The 20,465-nt window shown below is 42.3% G+C and overlaps 1 protein-coding gene across 3 annotated transcripts in view; it reads right to left on the bottom strand.

Moving 5' to 3' along the window:
• The window catches only part of USP8 (ubiquitin specific peptidase 8), a 35,266-nt gene extending 15,563 nt beyond the window's left edge, over nucleotides 1–19,703 (bottom strand). For all 3 annotated transcript variants that reach the window (XM_053365107.1, XM_053365106.1, XM_053365104.1), the window contains exons 1-10: nucleotides 19,514–19,703; nucleotides 12,313–12,508; nucleotides 11,783–11,927; nucleotides 11,233–11,318; nucleotides 8,061–8,211; nucleotides 7,112–7,163; nucleotides 5,420–5,564; nucleotides 3,971–4,133; nucleotides 3,005–3,149; nucleotides 487–719 (exon numbers count right to left, since the gene is read on the bottom strand). In XM_053365107.1, the coding sequence (XP_053221082.1) occupies nucleotides 487–719; nucleotides 3,005–3,149; nucleotides 3,971–4,133; nucleotides 5,420–5,564; nucleotides 7,112–7,163; nucleotides 8,061–8,211; nucleotides 11,233–11,318; nucleotides 11,783–11,927; nucleotides 12,313–12,416 (1,224 nt within the window). In that variant the 5' untranslated portion in view covers nucleotides 12,417–12,508; nucleotides 19,514–19,703. The remainder of the gene's footprint in view (nucleotides 1–486; nucleotides 720–3,004; nucleotides 3,150–3,970; nucleotides 4,134–5,419; nucleotides 5,565–7,111; nucleotides 7,164–8,060; nucleotides 8,212–11,232; nucleotides 11,319–11,782; nucleotides 11,928–12,312; nucleotides 12,509–19,513) is intronic.
• Nucleotides 19,704–20,465: the final 762 nt, after the last annotated feature.

Consider the following 20,465-nt stretch of genomic DNA (forward strand, 5'->3'; position numbering starts at 1 on the left):
ATGCTCATATGGCTCTGCTGCTTATTATTATTGCTTTTCTGAGTATTTGTTTTACTGTTTTAATGGTCTTGTTATCTGCCTTGGAAGCGATAATGCTGAAAAGAGCATTGGAAATTTCCAAACAGAAGCCAATTTTGAATGCTTCCAAAGTCTCTTGTAGTGCGACTCAAGTAGGTTTGCTCTGCCAGCAGGTTACACAGGCCTAAGGTTTATGACTTTTGTCCATGCAGAACAAGGTCTTTTCTTCCCCAACCAGTTACCAGGGTCTTTCCTTCATATTTCTTAGCAAGGCAGCTGGAAACATTTACAGGATAGCTATTTCACCTTGCAATTATTGTATTACAGTGCAGACCTTTCCTCTCTCTTAGTATTTCAGAAAAAGCAGGCTCATCCTATCTGTAGCAATTCTATAAAATAAGGCAAAAAGGTGGCCCTGTTATGTCACAGTCCAAGTAGAACGTTTTTTTCTTGCTAAGAATCACTCACCTGAGGAATAATCTTTACTGCAGACACTGGTTGGACTATGGCAGGTAGGTTTTCAGACTTAGCAGGAGTAGCAGTTGATCCACAAGGAGCTGGTGGTTGAAACGTGTCCACTCTCTCCTCTTGATCATTTGCAATATTAGGTCTTTCGGTAACTTCCACCACAGAAGGTTTTACATGGACAACAGGTACTGGAGGTGGAGCTGGTTCTTCCAAAGATGGGTAAGTAAAATCCACTGAAACATGCAAAGAAGGTTATGTTTTTGTTTTAAGAAATTTTTGTAGGAGAGTTAGGAGAAATAATGTACGTTTAAATGAACTGTTACCCAAATGTGTCTCCTCCTCTGCCACAGTCAATATCCGTTTTGGAGGAACACTTCTCCCTTTTGAGAGATTACACCAGGGATGGAGAAACTCCAGCGTGCAAACTTACCCTGGCCCTGCTAAGGGCGTTTCCCAAACTATGCCCACCTGCTGATGTCGCTGGGGATGTCGGTTGATGGGTGGGAAAACAGGGGTTTTCTCTCCCAATAGAGATCAGGATCGCCCAGCCTAGAGAGCAGGATTTAATCTCCACTCATTGTCTGATGAGTGCAGATTAAAGATGGGAGGCAGACTGGTGCAAGATTGGGTACTGCCCCTGCGGCGCGATAGAGGTGGAAACCGTCCTGCTATGATGCCGTTTTTACAGGGATATACACTTGGTTTTTATCACCCCTGTTATATAGAAAATTCCAAGTGGGAATTTAAAATCTCTGATAGAGGACAAGGATCCAGAGATCACATTAAAGGTTGCCAAATTTTGCACGGTTGCCATAAAACTCAGGGAACAAGCTGTGCTATTATAAAGACTAAGGCCTTAGAAGCAAATAATAGATAATATTGTAGAGATTAAGACTTAAACCATATTCTAACTGTGGCCATAATTGTATTGTTTATCGTTATACTGATTGTTAATTTAAATTAATTGTTTTTCTGATTTGTTTAGTACGGTATGTGAGTCTGGTCTGGGACCGTAATAAATTCAATTCAAATTCAAGATCGGGTATTTAAAAGGGAAGGGGGAAGGCTTTTGCAAGTCTCCTCCCTCATCCCATCTTAAGTTCATGATCTCAAGCAAAGACAGTGCTGGAGAAGCCCCCCTCACTGCCTTTTTTGCAAAACCCAGCTCAAACAATAGAGAAGGGAGAAAAAGAGCCACATTTCACAAGCAAAGCATACCCTCCAACATTCCTGATGAAAATTGGGAGGCAAGAGCACAGCACCAAAAAAGTGCATCTTCGGGGGCTGTGCTCTCTCCCAAGTCAACTGACTTGTGCAAGAGCATAGCACCACTGCAAGTGCTGGCTCATCCCCGGGACATTCTGGGATCAAATCAGAAGCCATGGTTTCTGTAAGTCTGGGAATATCCCATTAAAATAGGGATGACTGGAGGGGATGGCAAAGGCAGAGTGCTGGAGAAGTTCTCCCCATTGCCTTTGCTTGCGAAACCCATGGGAGGCATTTTGGCAGGTGGATAGCCTCGCCCACCTGTCAATTACATGATGTCACAATGACACCACATGACTGTCAGGTCAGCAGCCCCGCCCACCTGTCAAATTTGGCCTGCAAGGACCTGATGAGGATCTGGCTCCTAAAGCCAAAAAGGTTCCCCACTCGTGGATCAGACAGACAAGTACCCAAGGCAGGACCTGTGCGGTGATGGCAATGAGATTGCTATAAACCCTCCAAAGGAGATCCACCAGGATTTTTTTAGTTTTTAGATATCTGTCCAGGGCCATTTTTATTCAGCTTGCTTTTAATCTATTGCTTCAGTCATAGCCTGCTGTTTTACATTTTGTTTTTTTGTAACTGTGCACCTCTATGCTTTATTGCTTTCACTGTTTTTTTAATCTGGTCAACTGCTAAAGAGGATTAAAGATATGTCAGTGTAACAACCATTAGGATCTACTATTTAAACTTAATGAAATACCAACTGACAACAGAGTGAAACCAGTTGTAGATTTATCATGTGTTCAATGTGTAATACCGTGGCCGTTTGGTCTTATTTCAATTTGGATTATGTCCTCCAAAAGCTCCAAGTAGGTAGGACATTTAGGCAGCAATTCACTCTCCTACAAGCAATCACCTGAAAGTGATCCATATGAACAATGACAAGCCAAGCCCCCAAGAAGCAGAGCTGTAGTCAGATTATTGATATCCAAATTATGCTAAGTATAATCTTTTCGTCTCTGAAGCAGGTGGCAAGATCATCATAGGTCACGAAATATATTCCCACCCTGACTTTTAAAAGGCAGTTCATCCACAATAACAGTTCTGCGCAATAGTCTGAAGATTTTTTGGGATCTACAAATAAATAAGTAGGCTTAGGAACGCAATCTGTGCAGCTCAATCTTACAGGAGCTTACTTGGAAGCAAGCCCCGCTGATTTCAGTAGGATGTACTCCTGAGTAAGTTGTGGACAGAACTGCAGGATTAGGAAAGCTTTTTCTTTAGATCAGAAAGTGTTTTTACTACATACGAGAGACAGAAACGGCTTCATTCCTGTCATGTTGCGGTGGAGTTACTTTGGCATTTGTTGTATACTGGGGATAGCAAAGGAGCCAGTTCTCATAACCCCCTTCCAAGACCAAGGGCTCATTCTTCAGTACAGCTTTACTTTCCCACTGGAAGTGAAAGACAAAACATTTTACAATAAGCAACAGAACTTTCAAAGCGAAGCTCGTATTTCTCCAAATCAGGTCATGTGGCTAGATAATGCACTCTGTGAAATGGAAAGAGATGGATTGTCTTTTCCTTATTTTTACAACAAATATACATTTAACGTATAAAAATGGCAGATAAAACTACATTGTTCTGACATTTGTTTATTATGGGGCAGTTTATTCTAAATATTTAGACATTTCAGTACACCACCTCAAAAACCTCAGTATCTCTTTAGAAATTGTATACGTGAAGCCATTTTTACCCATCTACATTTTTTGCCATAACATTTTGCTTTCTATTTGAGGAAGGCTAAAGTCATGCCTGTCTGTATCTTTCACTTTAGAAAAAGAATATATTATACATTTATTGAAAGAATCATATATCCCACTCTTTCTTAGCAATATAAAACTACGAAATAAATACTAAATGTTTAACTGAGCCCCATCTCCAAAAGGCATGAAAGCTCCTTTGCCAATGTTTTATTGAGCCACAGTTAATTGCCTTAAAACTACAGGTTCACATTCTGGTTTGTGCTCAATTTTTAATCACTGTTTCAGAGATAACATTTAACTATTGTTAAGGGGAAAAAACCATCAGCAAATCCTATGTCTACATGGGAAAGTATCACTTATGGAAATTTATGCAGACTTAAGTTAAATAGTAGAAGATTGTGTCTGTTGACAGAGCTACCAAAACACAGCCCTCTATGATACAGAATTACATCTACTGGGAATCTCATTTATCAAGGTAACTAGAAAAAAATAAACCCGAGCATGTTCACCTTGAAAAGGGCATCTTTGAGGCTCCGCAGAGGTGTTCCTAATTGCAAGTCTTTGGCCGAACTAAACCAGTCAAGAAGAACAACATAATCAACTTGTCCTCTCTCCTTCCATGGTTCTTTAGATGTATCTGGGAGTTTAGCCTCAATCCTGTTAGCAGTGACTCTAAAGTTTGAAGCAGTAACATAAAAGATAAGGGGGGGAGGGGAAAAAAAATTCACAAAGTGCAATCTGTCATTCAACTGAAGGAGGAGCTGTGGCAGCAATCAACTGCCGTCCAGGGGGACAATGGTGACTACACAATAAAATGCAGAGTAGGCCCAGGTAGCCAAGCCTGACATCACTCCGTTACATCTTAATAAGCAGGGCCGGCCCTTCCATTAGGCAGAGTGAGGCAGCCATCTCAGGCACTAATTTGGGGTGTCATAAAGAGAAATTAAATGTTTATTTACTGATTTATTGCATTTCTATTCCCAAGGAGAGACATGTGGGATTTTCTGTCTCAGATACAAAAATGTTGGCTATGTTACGTTACTATGTACCTTGATGATTTTTTTGGCAGGGGGCATATTTGCTGTTATTGCCTCAGGCAGCAAAATGTCTTGGGATGGCCCTGGTAAAGCCTGGAGACTTCAATTCTGGAAGTGACACTTAGTGCCACCTGGTCTAGTAGGCTTCTCACATAAACCAAGTGTGCAACCAGAAACATGCACATTTCCATTTCACATTGATCTCTGGTGACCAGCTGTTGGATATTTGATTGAATGCAGGGTTCAGCTGAGCTGAGGCAGGCCCTTTCAAACGGACCAAAAAGCACAGTAGTGAAAACAATAAGAGACAGGGGAGCCCAAGCAGTGACTTGGCACATACTTTCCTCCCCATGGACTGCTTGATGCCAAACTCCCTTCCCTAACACCTACTTATCTTCACAAGCTTATTGCCAACAGTCACTGTCACCATGGCATTATTGCTCCAACCATGCTTAGTACCGTATATTACAGAGGGCTGTAACCAGCTAGGTCCTACTCAGATTAGGCCCACTGAAATTAATGGACCTCAGTTAGTCATGCCCATTAATCTCAATGGGTCTACTCCGATTAGGAACAGTACTGGATACAACCATTCTCGATTGTCTACTCCTAAGGTTCCAAGACCAAGCCTGAGTATTGCCTCACAACCATTTTATACAAGTGCTGTCAATATTGCTAAGCCCTTTTAAAGGTCCATTAAACTAGGGACCATCAGCATATCCCATGTCCTAAAGTTCCGTAGACCAACTAAGTACCTTTACAAAAAAGAAGTAGTCAACAAGACTACTGTGTGTACTTTAGGCCTTTTATTGTAGCTGGACAAACAGGTGTTCCATATTTTCTCCATTCTACTCCTGATAAATGGTAAACGCTTAATCGGTACACAGTCTTAAGACTCTGCTAAGAAAGTTTATTCCATACCCAGGACTGATAGCTTCTTCTGGAACACAGACAGAGTTTGCAATGCAGGACTCCTGGTAATCCTTCAAGCACCGAGCATCCATAATCATCAACTTAATGCTTTTGTCCATCATCATTTTAAACAATTCCTCTGCTGTGATTGTTCCTTGGGAGAGAGAAATTACTTTTTTTTAAAAAGCTGATATATCAGAATACAAACACTTGTTATTTAAAAAATAACTCTATTAATGTTTTAAAGAGATGATTCTCACTGAAATATGCTTGTGAACAAGTATAATGCCAGTAGGGGCTATGCATGAGGAAGCTTGGCAATAACAACAACAACAATAATAATAATGATGTGGGTGCAACTTTAAAAGCATTGGTTTTGGGAGCATCTGTCATGCTGAGAATCTACTTGAGATTCTTACATTGCAGGGGGTTGGACTAGATGACCCTTGGGGTCCCTTCCAACTCTACAATTCTTTGATTCTATGGATTGGTTTCCCCAATGCACCTGCACCAGGCCAGGTTTTCCGCTGCCTTGTCCCTCACTCTTAGCAAGTGACAGCAATGAGCTGCATTGTGTTAGCCAGGAGAGCAACACAGCCCCACCATTGCTGCCCTGTTGGCCGCAATCACTTACTGCACTTAGCGAAGCCACTTATTTCATATCAAGGGAAATCCAGACAAGAAGGAGCTGAGAAAAATCTATTCCCAGCAAGGCAGTCAAAAGAGCTGCAGGCAGAGCCTTTTTACATCCTTATTGTCACATGACTTGCCTATCCCTACGAGGGGGCGGGGCTTCACTCCTGGTTGTACTGGAGGCCTCCCACACACCTCCAGAGAACAGCTGTTGTTAAAATGGGTGAAGATGCCCATAAAGAAATTGCAGAATGTAGGTGCACAGATTTCTGAGTGTTATCTTACAACTTTCAAGCTCGTTGCTTAGGATCGCCTACAGCCATACCACCTTGAACATGCCCAATCCCATCTGATCTCGGTGGTTGGTTAGGAACAACCATGCATTATAGCCCCATTTTCAAATCACAGTACAGCGGTACCTCGGGTTACGTACGCTCCAGGTTACATATGCTTCAGGTTACAGACTCTGCTAACCAAGAAATAGTGCTTCAGGTTAAGAACTTTGCTTCAGGATGAGAACAGAAATCGTGCTCCGGCGGTGCGGCAGCAACAGGAGGCCCCATTAGCTAAAGTGGTGCTTCAGGTTAAGAACAGTTTCAGGTTAAGTACGGACCTCCGGAACGAATTAAGTTCTTAACCTGAGATACCACTGTATCTTTTTATCGTTACCCTCCGGAACACAAAATGCGAACAGGGTGAATGTAGCACATACAGATCTTATGTAAAGTATCCGTTGCAAATGCTTAGAAAATTACTTGAACTGAGACAGGGAGGAGCATTCAGGCAGACACTTCACCATGGGGAGCATTTATGAGATATATTTTGCTCTCACCTCTGGGTCAAATTCCATACTTAGTGATAGAAAGGAATTCCCTCCTGGGTCTATCTAGGCAGCCCCACATGAATGGGAGTAGTTGGTGAGGAGGAAGAACTGCCTTTCTTGTAGTCCCTATGAATTAACTTATTTGAGTCATTTAGACAAGAGTGATCTACAGATAAATTCCTGTTCTGTTTGTAGTCTCTACCGTGGAGAGCAGAACTGAGGATTAATGGAGAGATGTCACTTACCGGTTTCAGGCTGGTTCTTTATTTCTGTTGAACTCTTCTTCTCACCATTGATCTATATTACGTTAGCATTTAAAAAAAAGGATTTTCAGCAATTAAAAATGCATTAAAAGCAGCTGTTTTTATATTCTTAATTCACACATACACAACTTTCTGAAGTCAGTAAGGCTGCAGTCCTGTTCCCACTTACCTGAATGTAAGCCCTATTAAATTCAACAGGATTTACACCTGTGATTAAACCAGGCCTTTCTGAAACAACCACTCTTGTCAAAATGGCAAAACAGAAGTGGCTGCATAGATTTATGCAGACCAATCATAACACAGTACAAGGTAGCCTTCTGCCAGAGTTGAAGTTAGTAAGAATTTCCCCCCGAAATTCAGACTGGGGATTTTTTCTTTCACCTAGCTCCCTTTTTTAGTTGCCTGGAGTCTACTGGTCTCCAGGCATGTATACACACTGCTAAAAATCCATTATCTGAATTAAGTGCCTTAATAGGGACAGGATTTGGTGATCATACGGTATTTTCCAGCCTTTAGCATCAGTCTAAAGAAACTCAATATTAAAGGTCCATCTCAACTTCACAGCTCAAGGTAGACCAATGATATACATGCTTGCAATATGAACAAAGAGCCACACATCAGATCGCTCAGTTTAGCAGTTACAGGCTAGAATGGTGATGACCTTTTAGGGCCTGAGTAGGATTTAAAATAGACAACCTTCAGAATTATTCAACAGGATAAGCCTGTTGAATATATGAAATATTAAGCACAATGTATTTAATGAACAATACACTTAACCCTAAGTAACTGCTAAGTTTTGTTTTCAAACTTAAATAATCTAATTTTAGGTGCTGCCAGATATAAGCCAACTCCCCCCACCTCCAATATTCTAGACTAGATTTTTTTAATGTTTACAACAGATAACATTTTAAGGATTAAGTGTCCCAATTACCATTTGATTTTTTCCTTTGGGATCTGATGAATCTTCTGAAGAGGTTTTGGCTAAAACTTTTGCATCATCTTTCAATTCCTGCTTTTTCAACTGTTGCTCCTCTTGCCTTTCCTTTTCTTCCAGTTTCTTCCGCACTTCGGCTTCTTCATATCTAGTTTAAAAAAATATTACAATTTTCAATTTGCTTTTTCATTGCAAGAGATTGTTTTGTTGGCACATTGATGCCCGAGTTTCTGGTGGATGAATAATAATAATAATAATAATAATAATAATAATAATAATAATAATAATAATTTATTATTTATTATTTATACCCTGCCCATCTGGCTGAGTTTCCCCAGCCACTCTGGGCGGCTCCCAATCAGTGTTAAAAACAGTACAGCGTTACATATTAAAAACTTCCCTGAACAGGGCTGCCTTAAGATGTACTCTGAATGTCAAGTAATTATTTATCTCTTTGACATCTGATGGGAGGGCATTCCACAGGGCAGGCGCCACTACCGAGAAGGTCCTCTGTCTGGTTCCCTGTAGCCTCACTTCTCGCAATGAGGGAACCGCAAGAAGGCCCTCGGCGCTGGATCTCAGTGTCCGGGCTGAACGATGGGGGTGGAGACGCTCCTTCAGGTATACAGGACCGAGGCCGTTTAGGGCTTTAAAAGTCAGCACCAACACTTTGAATCGTGCTCGGAAACGTACTGGGAGCCAATGCAGATCTCTCAGAACCGGTGTTATGTGGTCCTGGCGGCCACTCCCAGCCACCAGTCTAGCTGCCGCATTCTGGATTAATTGCAGTTTCCGGGTCACCTTCAAAGGTAGCCCCACGTAGAGCGCGTTGCAGTAGTCCAAGCGTGAGATAACTAGAGCATGCACCACTCTACCGAGACAGTTCGCGGGCAGGTAGGGTCTTAGCCTGCGTACCAGGTGGAGCTGGTAGACTGAAGAAAACCAGTCATTGATGGGTTAATGCCTCCAACAAGCCTAGGCAGGAAACTCATTATGTAACTTGCATGTGTTCCTCATCCTCTTTCCCAGGAGACATCAGTAACACTTTTGACCAAGCCTTCGAAGATCCTGGTCAGTGACTGGCTCTCTTCATCCATCAAAGAAGGTGAAGTGAACCATTCTCCTGGAGGATTTGGGAGTCAGTCACTGCTGAGACCTACCAGAGCCTGCCTCTAGGTGGGGAAGACTGTAAGTGCTCACTAAACACATCAGCCAAAGCCTGATAATCCTTAAATCTTTACCATCTGATTGCCATTTGGTTTTCTGGACAATAGACCCTAAACATCATGCATCCTTTTACATGCTGCTTACTCTGATGGACGCAAGAATGGGTTTGAAGCCTTAATATTCTACTAGAAATGCAGAGCAAGTGCTATTCCGAAGTTGACAAAAATGTAGTATCTCTATTATTTTAAATATATTAAACAAACACAAAATCACCGTTTATAGGGTGGTTTGTCAGAACAGCGTATGTATGTGAGCATTCCAAATGTGGTGAGTAAACAAATGTAACTAATATTCTCACTTGGCTACAGAACAAGAATAGCATACTAAATTCTGAAAGAAGACTTCAGAAACTGATGTCTGAGTAATGAAAATTCTAAATTTTTTCTTTAAAGGAAGTCAGGTAAAATATTTCATCTGGGTTCATCAAGGCAGAAGTCAACCACTCTTCCTCCTTCTTATAGATACCATTTAATCACCACCTGCACATTAATTAATTTCTAAATTCAGTTATTAACTGCTCTTGTACCACAGGAGGACAGAAAAAACAAAACATGCTACTACTAGAGCTTGACTTGGAGACTGTTGTAGAAGCGTCGAAGAAAGAATTTGGATTATTCCCAAAGTAGTTAATTCATGAATATCTTGGGAGCATTCCAAATACTTTATCGTACTTTTGCCCTTGAAAAACAAGGGCACATTGTTTCTTTGGAGGAGCAGGGGACACTTGACTGATATCTGTGCAGTGGATGGTAGTTATGCCACTACATTCGGGGGTCTGGAAAACAGGAAATATTATTAAAAAGATTTCTTAAGGAAAAGCACCACACTATCAAAGGCCCAGATGAAATGCCATAGCTCTCCTACAAAACTGTATGGGGAACATAAGAAGCTACATGTGTTCTCCTACACATATCAACTGGTCACATTTTCATCATATTTACAAAAATATTTATAAAAATAAGGAAAAATGCACTATTACAAGGTTATAGTTGTATTAAAGGATAATAGAATTATTGAGACAAAATGAAACAAAAGTAGCCAATAGTTTGGTATGAGCTGCAGCTTAGTGGTAGAACACATGCTTTGCATCTAGAAGGCCCCAGATTCAACCTATGCCATATCTAGGAGAGAAAGATTTGATTTGAGAGCTGCTACCAGTCAAGAATACTTAGCGAGATGGGTAATGGTTTGATTTTTGTGTAAAGACAGCTTCTTATGCTTTTATGGCAAGCATGCTAAAAGTTCTAAATAATATGAGCCTGGATACTTCTCACTTGCACATTTAATATCTTCTTCATAGGTCTTCCTCTGCGTGCCCCCTATGTCTGAATTACAATGGTTGGCCACACAGATCAGGATGTTTTCAACTGCAGCAGCAACATTGTTAAGCCACTCCTCTAGGGATGCACATCTCCCTTCCTTCCTGTTATTTTTAAGGCAGCTGGCCAAGACTGTCATGTTCCAGAGTGCTTTTGGATTTGTTTAATATTGGATATGGCTTTATATCAATTGCTGCTGCTCATGCTTTCATTATTATTGTGATGAACTGCTGCTGATTATTCTAACTTCCCCAATCTTGAGAGAGAGAGAGAGAGAGAGAGAGAGAGAGAGAGAGTGTTTGGGAATAGCATCCTGAATGAGGTGGTCTAGGACTCCAAGTTTCTGCTACATGTCTAAAAGCCAAGGGCTAACACTATAGCTAGCCATGAATGCAGCACTGTCATTTATAAAGATCACAGGAGATTCAAGTTCCACTGCAATCGTTCTCTCATTCACTTACAGAGGTACTCTATGCCGAAACGTTTTTAGCCTCTTATTGAACTCTCAATTAATGGAAAATGTTGCAGGAGGAATGCTTCTCTGTGCTTAATAAGGAAAAATACGGTGGAAGGTAACAAAAAACCAAGCACACGTATTAACATTTAATGCTGTTTAAGCATACCTGAGTTTAAGGCTTTCTGAAAGTCTTTCAGCTTCTTCAATAGCCTTTTTTATGTTTGTAGGTCCAAGCATTGAATGAAAGTAATCCTGAAATTACAAGAAGCATAAAACCATTCCAAGCAGTGTACCATTGCCCAATGTATACAGAAAAAATCCATTAGTCATGATCTTTCTGGCACTATGTCATAGATGAATAATTGACAGTTTCAAATGGAGATTGCAATGAGCGGTTGCTCTCCCTCTTGAGCTTCCAGTTCTGAACTTATGGGAAATGAGTAGTAGTCTCATTTCTGATATCAGAGCATTATTCTGAATTTACAGGTCTTACAGAGTGAAGGAACAGAGACAACTGCACCTCCAATGTCCATCACAATAGTGGATTACTGCCATGCGCTTTGGTGCCTAGTGCCCAATGCAAATTTTCACCTATGGTGTCCCTGACAGAAGTGTTTCACTTTCTCCAATCAGTGGTTTATTATCTTGAATTTTCAGATGCAATATTTAACTTTACATCAAAACATATATAAAACTACTCATAACTGGATACCTACTTGTTGCTGTTTGAAATCTGTCCTCTTCTTAATGAGATTATACACAGTCACATACTTCATGTAAAGTACATAGGCCTTCTCTTCATCTCTGTCCAAACGGCACTCCTCAGCTGCTTTGAAGATCTTGAGGGCACTCTGTACATAACTTGAAATTGAGGCAAAGAATTCAAAATCACAAAAGTTACTGGATTGTCATGAATGCAGACTACATAAAAGCAGAACTTCCACCTATAATGATAAGCTGCTTTAAAGAACAAATGTATGAACAAGCAATTTTCTTTCTTAAAAGACAAGTCAGTGTTATTTTATGATCTACCTTTAAATTATTTTCTGCCAAAAGTGCTCAGCTTCCTTAAACATTAACTCACCTCCTGGAACTTTACAACCAGGAAAGTGAATGATACAGCACTCTTTTAAAGTGTGAACGTTGTTTTAGCTATGTGTATGGAGCACAATATCTATTAGAACATATTTTCCATTAATTCCAAGAAACAAGATGGAGACTAAGTCAACTGAGCAAATATCCATACCTCTTAGTACTTGTTTTATCAGCTTTTACTTCTGTCTTTTTGTTAAGATCTTTCAATGAAGTGCAGAGGTATAGGTCTTTAGGTACAGATGCCACAGCAGGCATGTTAGTATATAGATATGTCTCCTCAGGAGGATGCTAAAGGCTTCAAAGGGATGTTATAGGTCTTTGAATTACTCAGCAACCCTGGTTGTTTCCTGAAAAAAATAAAATAAAGATTTCAAATGGATCTTATTAACAAATACAAAGACACATCCTTTGACCATTTTATGAATGCTTGCCTGCAGAAACTTTAAAAACACGAACACAAGCGTGAAACGACTTCTGAAACAGCTCAAGTAAAACCAGGGCTTTTTCCCCTAGAAAAAGAGGTGTTGGTATTCCAGGGTAATTGAGCACCCCCTGAAAAAACCCTCACTGAATAGAACTGTATTCAACCCTATTGCTTTCTCAAAAACCACCAGGTTATCAGTTTCAGCTTCCAGGCATGCATTTTATGTGGTGCAAAATTATCTGTTAGAAAATGTACTCAGACACACACACAAAAAGGAACAGCAGAAAATACTGGCAACAAGCTCTTTTCTACAACCCTCAGTATGAAGACATAGTCCATTTTCACTCCATCCAGTAATATACATATGTACCTTGTTCAATTAATCTCAAGCAGGTAATCTTAACTGTTTTTTTCTCCCACACTGTGGATTACCAATAACAAAGACTTCATATCCTGGAAACTGGAAGCCTTTTCTAAATATAACTTCAAGGTTCAACACGTCATGTCATTATTTTTTCTCCACCACCTAAGCAGCATCTTGTGATTAGGTTTTGCTGAGATTCAATGCAGTATTGCATTAGGTATTATCCAAACAGAGAGAAAAAACTCTTATAACATTACTATTACTAAAGGCTACTAACATCTGCAAGGTCATAAAAATACAGCCAGCTTGCTCACTGTTGCACAGATAACAGGCACATGAAAACAATTCCCATGGCGACCGTGCACCCAGTGTTCATGGGAAGAGACTTTAAATGAAGAAATTGGTAATATCATAAATATCCCCCCCCCCAAAAATATAGACAATAGTTGCATTTGAACATCTGCACGTATGTGTGAATTGGGGAAACATATATTTTGTGTTTAACTTCCCCCTTTAAAATTATCAATTTACTTCATGTGAGAGCAAGACGAAGTCATGCACTTAAATAAGCTTTTTGTTTTCATTTGATTTAATAAGTATATACTAATTACATTCTATTAGTATTCCAGTAACTTTTGTTTTAGATTATTTTAGTTTCTGGATCATATGATTACTTCCACTGACTACACCAATATTATGTGGCAATCTGATCATAGCCTGTTTTAAGTACCTATCAACACACAAGTACAGTGGTACTTCAGGTTACATATGCTTCAGGTTACAGACTCTGCTAACCCAGAAATAGTACCTCAGGTTAAGAACTTTGCTTCAGGATGAGAACAGAAATCGTGCTCTGGCGGCGCGGCATCAGCAGGAGGCCCCATTAGCTAAAGTGGTGCTTCAGGTTAAGAACAGTTTCAGGTTAAGAACGGACCTCCGGAACCCAAGGTACCACTGTACCATGAACTGGGTGTCAGTAATTGTTCATACAGTGGTACCTCTGGTTGCGAACCCCTCTGATTGCGCACGCTGTGGGTTACGAGCTCTGGTAACCCGGAAGTAGTTGCTCCCGGTTGCGAACTTTGCCCTGGGATGTGAGTGGAAACTGTGGAAATCAAGCCTTAGTCAGAGGAATTTGCCACTCTCCAGGCACCCGGCTTGAGTTCCTTGTTGACCTCCCCGTCTGCGACTCCCGGCAAGATCAGGCGAGATCTTAATCGGCGATCCTCCTCTAACATGAGAAGAACACACCACTCCTCCCCTGCCATCCCCAGGGAGGGGAGAGAGACAGACAGAAATGTATTTACATGCCTTTATTTCTGTCCTTCCAGCAGTACAGAGAAACGTGTCTGCACTCTCTTAACACCAACAGCAGAGAGAGAAAAACTCCTCCCCTGTACTTCCAGTACAGATCATATGACACTCTGAGCTAACATCCGGTGCTCAGTGGTGTGAATAGACTGTTCCTTTGTTCCCACGGAACAGTCCCAAACATCAACATCCTGTTTGGCTTTCCAGCCACCTGGAGCTCGCTGCTGCATTGCTCCTTTTTCGTAACATTCCGTTCGTAACCAGAGGTACCACTATATTTGCAAAACAGATATCACAGAATTGTGGAGTTGGGAGGGATTCCATGGGTCATCTAATCCAACTCCCTGCAATGCAGGAATCTCAACTAAAGCATCCATGACAGATGGCCATCCAACCTCTGCTTAAAAACCTCCAAGGAAGGAGAAAGTACAACCTTCTGAGGTAGTTGATTCCGCTGTTGAACTGTTCTTACCATCAGAAAGTTCTTCCTGATGTTCAGTCAGAATGTCCTTCAGCCAGTGTGGTGTAGTGGTTAAGAGTGGTAGTCTCGTAATCTGGGGAACCGGATTCGCGTCTCCGCTCCTCCACATGCAGCTGCTGGGTGACCTTGGGCCAGTCACACTTCTCTGAAGTCTCTCAGCCCCACTCACCTCACAGAGTGTTTGTTGTGGGGGAGGAAGGGAAAGGAGAACGTTAGCCGCTTTGAGACTCCTTAAATGGAGTGAAAGGCGGGATATCAAATCCAAACTTTTCTTCTTCTTCTTCTCCTTTCTTGTAACTTACAAGCCATTAGTTTGAGAGCTACTCCCCGGTGCAGGAGAAAAAAAAACTTGCTCCATCTTCCATTTGTCAGTCCTTTAGATCTTTGAAGATGGGTATCATATTTCCTCTCAGTTCCCTCTTTTCAGGCTAAGCATACCCAATTCCCTCAACTGTTCCTCATAAGGCTTGGTTTCCAGACCCTTGATCATCTTGGTTGCCCTTCTCTACACATGTTCCAGCTTGTCAATATTCTGCTTAAAATTTGGCACCCAGAACTGGATGTGGTATTCCAGGTGTGGTCTGATCAAGGCAGAATAAAGTGTGACTATTGCTTCCCTTGATCAGGACACTATATTTCTGTTGATGCAGTCTTGAATAGCATTAGATTTTCTGCTGCCATACCACACTGTTGACTCATCCTAACCTTGTGGTCTAAATCCTTTTCAGATGTACTACTGGCAATCCAAGCGTCCCTCATCTTATATTGGTGTAGCAGATTCTTCCTGCCCAAGTGCAGAACCAGACATTTGTCCCAATTAAAATTCCTTTTATTAGCTTTGGCCCAATTCTGTCTTCTGCTACACTAGCTAACCCTCCCAGCTTGGTGTCTTCCACAAATTTGATGAGCATCCTCTCAATTCCTTCATCCAAGTCGTTTATAAAGTTGTTGAACAACAGGCCCAGGACAGAACCGTGTGGTACACCACTTGTCACTTTCTTCCAGGATGATAAGGAACTATTAGTGAGCACTGTCTGGGTTAGGTCAGTCAACCAGCTACAAATCCACCTAAGAGTTACCTTGTCCAGCCCACATTTTGCTAGCTTCTCCACGAGAATATCATGGGACTTTGTCAAAAGACTTATTGAAATCAACATACATGAAGTCTACAGCATTCCCCTGATCCACCAAGCTTGTAACTCTATCCAAAAGGGGAAAAAAGAAAAAGAAATGAGATTTGTCTGGCATGACTTATTTTTGAGAAACCCATGCTGGGTTTTAGTAATCACAGCATCCTTTTCTAAGTGCTCATAGACCGACACTGTTGAATTATCTGTTCTAGGACCTTACCTGGTATCAGTGTCAAGCTCAGCTGATCAGTCAGTAGTTACCTGGGTCTTCTTTCCCCCCCTTTTTGAAGATGGGGACATTTGCTTGCCTCCAGTCCACATGTTCTCCAAAAATTCTAAAGCATTATAAACAGAGGCTCTGAGATTACATCCACAAGCTCCTTTAGTACCCTTGGGTGCAGCTTACCAGGCTCTGGAGATTTGAATTCATTTAAAGTAGCTAAGTGTTCCCTTAGCACCTCTTTTCTTATATTGAGCTGCAGCTCCCTCCTTAAATAATTTATTCTGTTATCACCAGGTTGGGCACTGCTTTCCTTTTGGGTGAAGAGGCAAAGTAGGTGTTGAGCAGTTCTTCCTTCTCTGTCCCCAAACAGCATTTCTCCATCTTCTCCACACACAGGACCTACTACTTGCTTGTTCTTCCTCCTGCTTTGAACATAGCCAAAGAAAGCTTTAAAAAACATTTTTAACTTCTCTTGCAAGCCGGGTCCACCTGTCATTCGCCCTGCAACTGTTGGCCACCTATGTATACTCTTCCTTTGTGATTTCCCCTTCCATTTCTTATACATGCCCTTCTTAAATCTCAGGTCATCTGTAAGCTCCTTATGCAGCCACACCGGTTTCCTCAGATGCCTCCAACTTTTCTTTCTGTTGGAATTGTCTGCCTTTGTGACTTCAATGTATCATCTTAGAGAAACGCTCATCCATTTTGGATTCCCTTCTCTTTAAGTATTTCTGACCATGGTATTACTTAGTTCCTTACAGTTTTTTGAAACCAGTCTTCTTAAAATCAAGAGTGTTTTTACAATTGCACCCAGCTTTCCTTTGGTTCTATTTCATGAATCCCAAGAGGCCATGACCACTTCCTCCCAAGTGTCCCAGTACTTCCAGTTTGTCAAGTCAGTTCCACCCTGTTAGTGAGGACCAGGTCAAAGTTGTTGCTTCTTCCACCTTCTGGTAAATGAATTGTCAGCGAGGCAATTGAGGAATTTGTTGGACCTTACGTTCTTGGCAGAGTTTGAGTTCCCATAGATATTGGGGTAGTTGAAGCCTCCCATGAATACTGTATTTCTCATCTTTGAATGTCTGGTAATATGCTGTAGGAAGGCATCACCCAAATCTTCAGTCTGGCTTGGAAGTCTATAGCAAACACCCACAGTAAGGTCACTGTTGCTTCCCTTTCCTACAGTTTTTACCCATATACTCTCAATTGGCCTTCCTTCATTATGCCCTTTCCTTCAAGTGTGTAGAAGCTGGTGTTAAAAGTAATAAGCAGTACTACAATGTTCTTACCATTTATTGCTTGCATTTACACATGAACTGTCATTAACACATAAGCACAGGAAGAGGAAACAAGGATACACTTCCTACATTCCCCACATATATACTGTGTCGTAAGACTGAGGAAGAGTCAGCTGGCAAAAACCAATACCTCTACTATAGCCAGCCACGAACATAATCAGACAGTAAACAAGGTAGGCAGAGGATCAACTAGCCAACAATCGGCTCTGGCAGAATATAAATATTACTAATTCAACATCCATCTTTCTCCTGGCTACTTTTTCCTTCGGTATTTACACAGTTGCTGCTATATATGTTTTAAAGTCCATGGTATTCCTATAACTTCACCGACTGTAGTCTCCCATGTGAAGATACCACCATGTACTCATGCTCCTAGAACCTGTATGTCAGAGCTTTCCAAACTTTTCATGTTGGTGACGCACTTTTTAGAAATGAATCATTTCGTGACATAGTAATTCAGTTTTACTAGCAAGGTAAAGGGACCACTGACCATTAGGTCCAGTCGCGGACGACTCTGGGGTTGCGGCACTCATCTCGCTTTATTGGCCGAGGAAGCCGGCATACAGCTTCCGGGTCATGTGGCCAGCATGACCAAGCCGCTTCTGGCGAACCAGAGCAGCGCATGGAAATGCCATTTACCTTCCCGCCGGAGCGGTACCTATTGATCTACTTGCACTTTGACGTGCTTTCGAACTGCTAGGTTGGCAGGAGCAGGGACCGAGCAATGGGAGCTCACCCCATTGCGGGGATTCGAACCGCTGACCTTCTGATCGGCAAGCCCTAGGCTCTGTGGTTTAGACCACAGTGCCACCCCATCCCATTTTACTAGCAAACCAGAGGTTAAACTACCCCTTTTCCAGGCCCAGGAGCAGCACAGGAAACATTCGCACGACACAGCTGCACACGGCAGCTGACACACTTAACATGTCACGACATAAAGTTTGGAAAGATCTGCTGTATGTTCTCGTGCTGCTAGAACATGTATGGACATCCCAAGAACAACTTATTGGCACAATCATTCAATGGTATTGGCTTCTGCTTAAATTCAGTCTCAACGCATGGAAAGGTTTGGGAGGCATTACTCACTGTAAATCCACAACACGCAAGGTAAAACTGTGAGCACACACTGCTTACTTCACAGAACTACTTCCGCACATGAATTTCCATTACTCGCGTAAGACAATTCTGCATCACTACAAATGCATGTAAGGAAGAGGAGCCAAATACTGGAACGTGACACACACTCACCTACAGGTCAGATCCTCCATGTGTGAATTTCATCATGGGTAAATTACATTTTGCAATTACATTTTGCAGGCTTCCTACTGGCCTTGTTTGATGTTTTATTGTGTTTTTAATAGTGTATTGGGTGCCGCCCAGAGTGGTTGGGGAAACCCAGCCAGATGGGCAGGGTATGTATGCATGTATGTATGTATAAATAAATATTATTATTACCACCACTACTACTATTATTATTATTATTACTATAGTTATTATTATTATGTGTACACCCATTTCTGTTTAAGCATATGCTTAGAAGGGCATATATAAAGCGTAGATGGGCCAAACCAGCATTTGAAAACACACCTGTCACATAAAGGCTCGAGGAAAAGGGCCAGAATTGGCTGCGGTTCCCTGCTGATCAAGCTTGGGGGGGGGTTAAACTCGAGTAACGTGTGAATGCAACCTCCCAGGTCACTCACCAAGGTGACATTTTACTGGACATCGCTGGGGGGGTTTCCCTCCTCCATTTCCCCTTTTTTTCTGCTCGGTATGGACTTTCTCTCAATTCCTTATGCCTCCCGTCATCTCGCGGCCTCCGCCCATTCCCACCTCACAACCCGAGTCTCCCCAACGCCGCCACCCCGGGCTCCTCCTTGCGGGCCCACCAGAAGGGCCCCTCCACGGCCAACACGGACCCCGCCGTCTCGTGTGTGCCGAGCCCCACAGACGCGTGTCGGGTCTCCCCTCCGAACCCCCTCCCCCCCCCCGGCCAGCAAGCCTCGTTCTCCGGGCTCCAGACCAGCTTGCCCACCCCGGGGTCCTTCCTGAGGTAAAAGAGGGCAGGCCGCTCCGCCTCCAGGAGGCCTTTCCCGGCCCTCTCGTCTCCAGCGCACTCACCTGAGCTTCGGGGGTCTCGCAGCAGCAGCAGCAGCCGTCGCCACCACCTCTCCCTCCTCCCTTCGACCCGGCCCAGGCCCATGTCCCAGAGGCGAAACGGCGGAGGGAAGATGGGCTGGAGGGCGGCCTTCGCTTCCGAGGCGGAACTGGGCTGAGGCGGCGGAGAGGCGGCCCGTGGGCGGGGATAGGGGTGGCTCTTCCCTCAACGGCGCGGCTCGGGCCCAGCCTCCCTGGCAAAGGGGCTGGGCTGCGGGAATGGCTTACTTACTCATAGGGAAGCGTGTGTCGGGGTAGCCGGCTGATAAAACAGCAGCCACCAAATCTTTATTTTTAATTTTTGTTCAGGGTTTCAAGTGTCTATATATGAGGTGGGGAACTTTATGGACGGGGTTTTGCCCGTCTTTTCACTGAAGGATTCCTCGCCTGCCAAAAATTTAGTCCTTCTGGGAAAGCAGAGCTGCTTTCTTTTGTGAATTATAGGGACAGAACTATGGGTTTTTATCGTATGTGGTGGTCTTGTAGTTAAGGATCGGTGCCGGATTTACGTATAAGCTAAACAAGCTGTAGCTTAGGGCCCCACTTTCTTGGGGGCCTGGAAAAAAATTAAAGGGAAAATAACCCCTAGGTGTACATTTCCAAAATATAAGATGAAAACAAATAAAATAAAACCTACATACAGCAAGTGTTTTGTGTTGTGTAGGCTCCTATGATGTAAGTAATGGGCCCCGCCTGCTAGCCCGATCACTAAAATATCACTGGTTTGCTAATTTCTATCTATAGAAATTATGGACTTTGCATTCTGTATGGACTTTTCAACAATTACTTTGATAAAATACATATTTTGTTATGTGCAGATGGCTTTAGATACCTATTAGGTACATAACTTACCATATATAGCATATATTCCACACAAAAAAGCAGCAATTTGTTGTTGACAAAGGACAGCTGGACA

This window comes from Podarcis raffonei, chromosome 14, assembly GCF_027172205.1.
Source record: "Podarcis raffonei isolate rPodRaf1 chromosome 14, rPodRaf1.pri, whole genome shotgun sequence".
Classification (NCBI taxonomy): domain Eukaryota; kingdom Metazoa; phylum Chordata; class Lepidosauria; order Squamata; family Lacertidae; genus Podarcis; species Podarcis raffonei.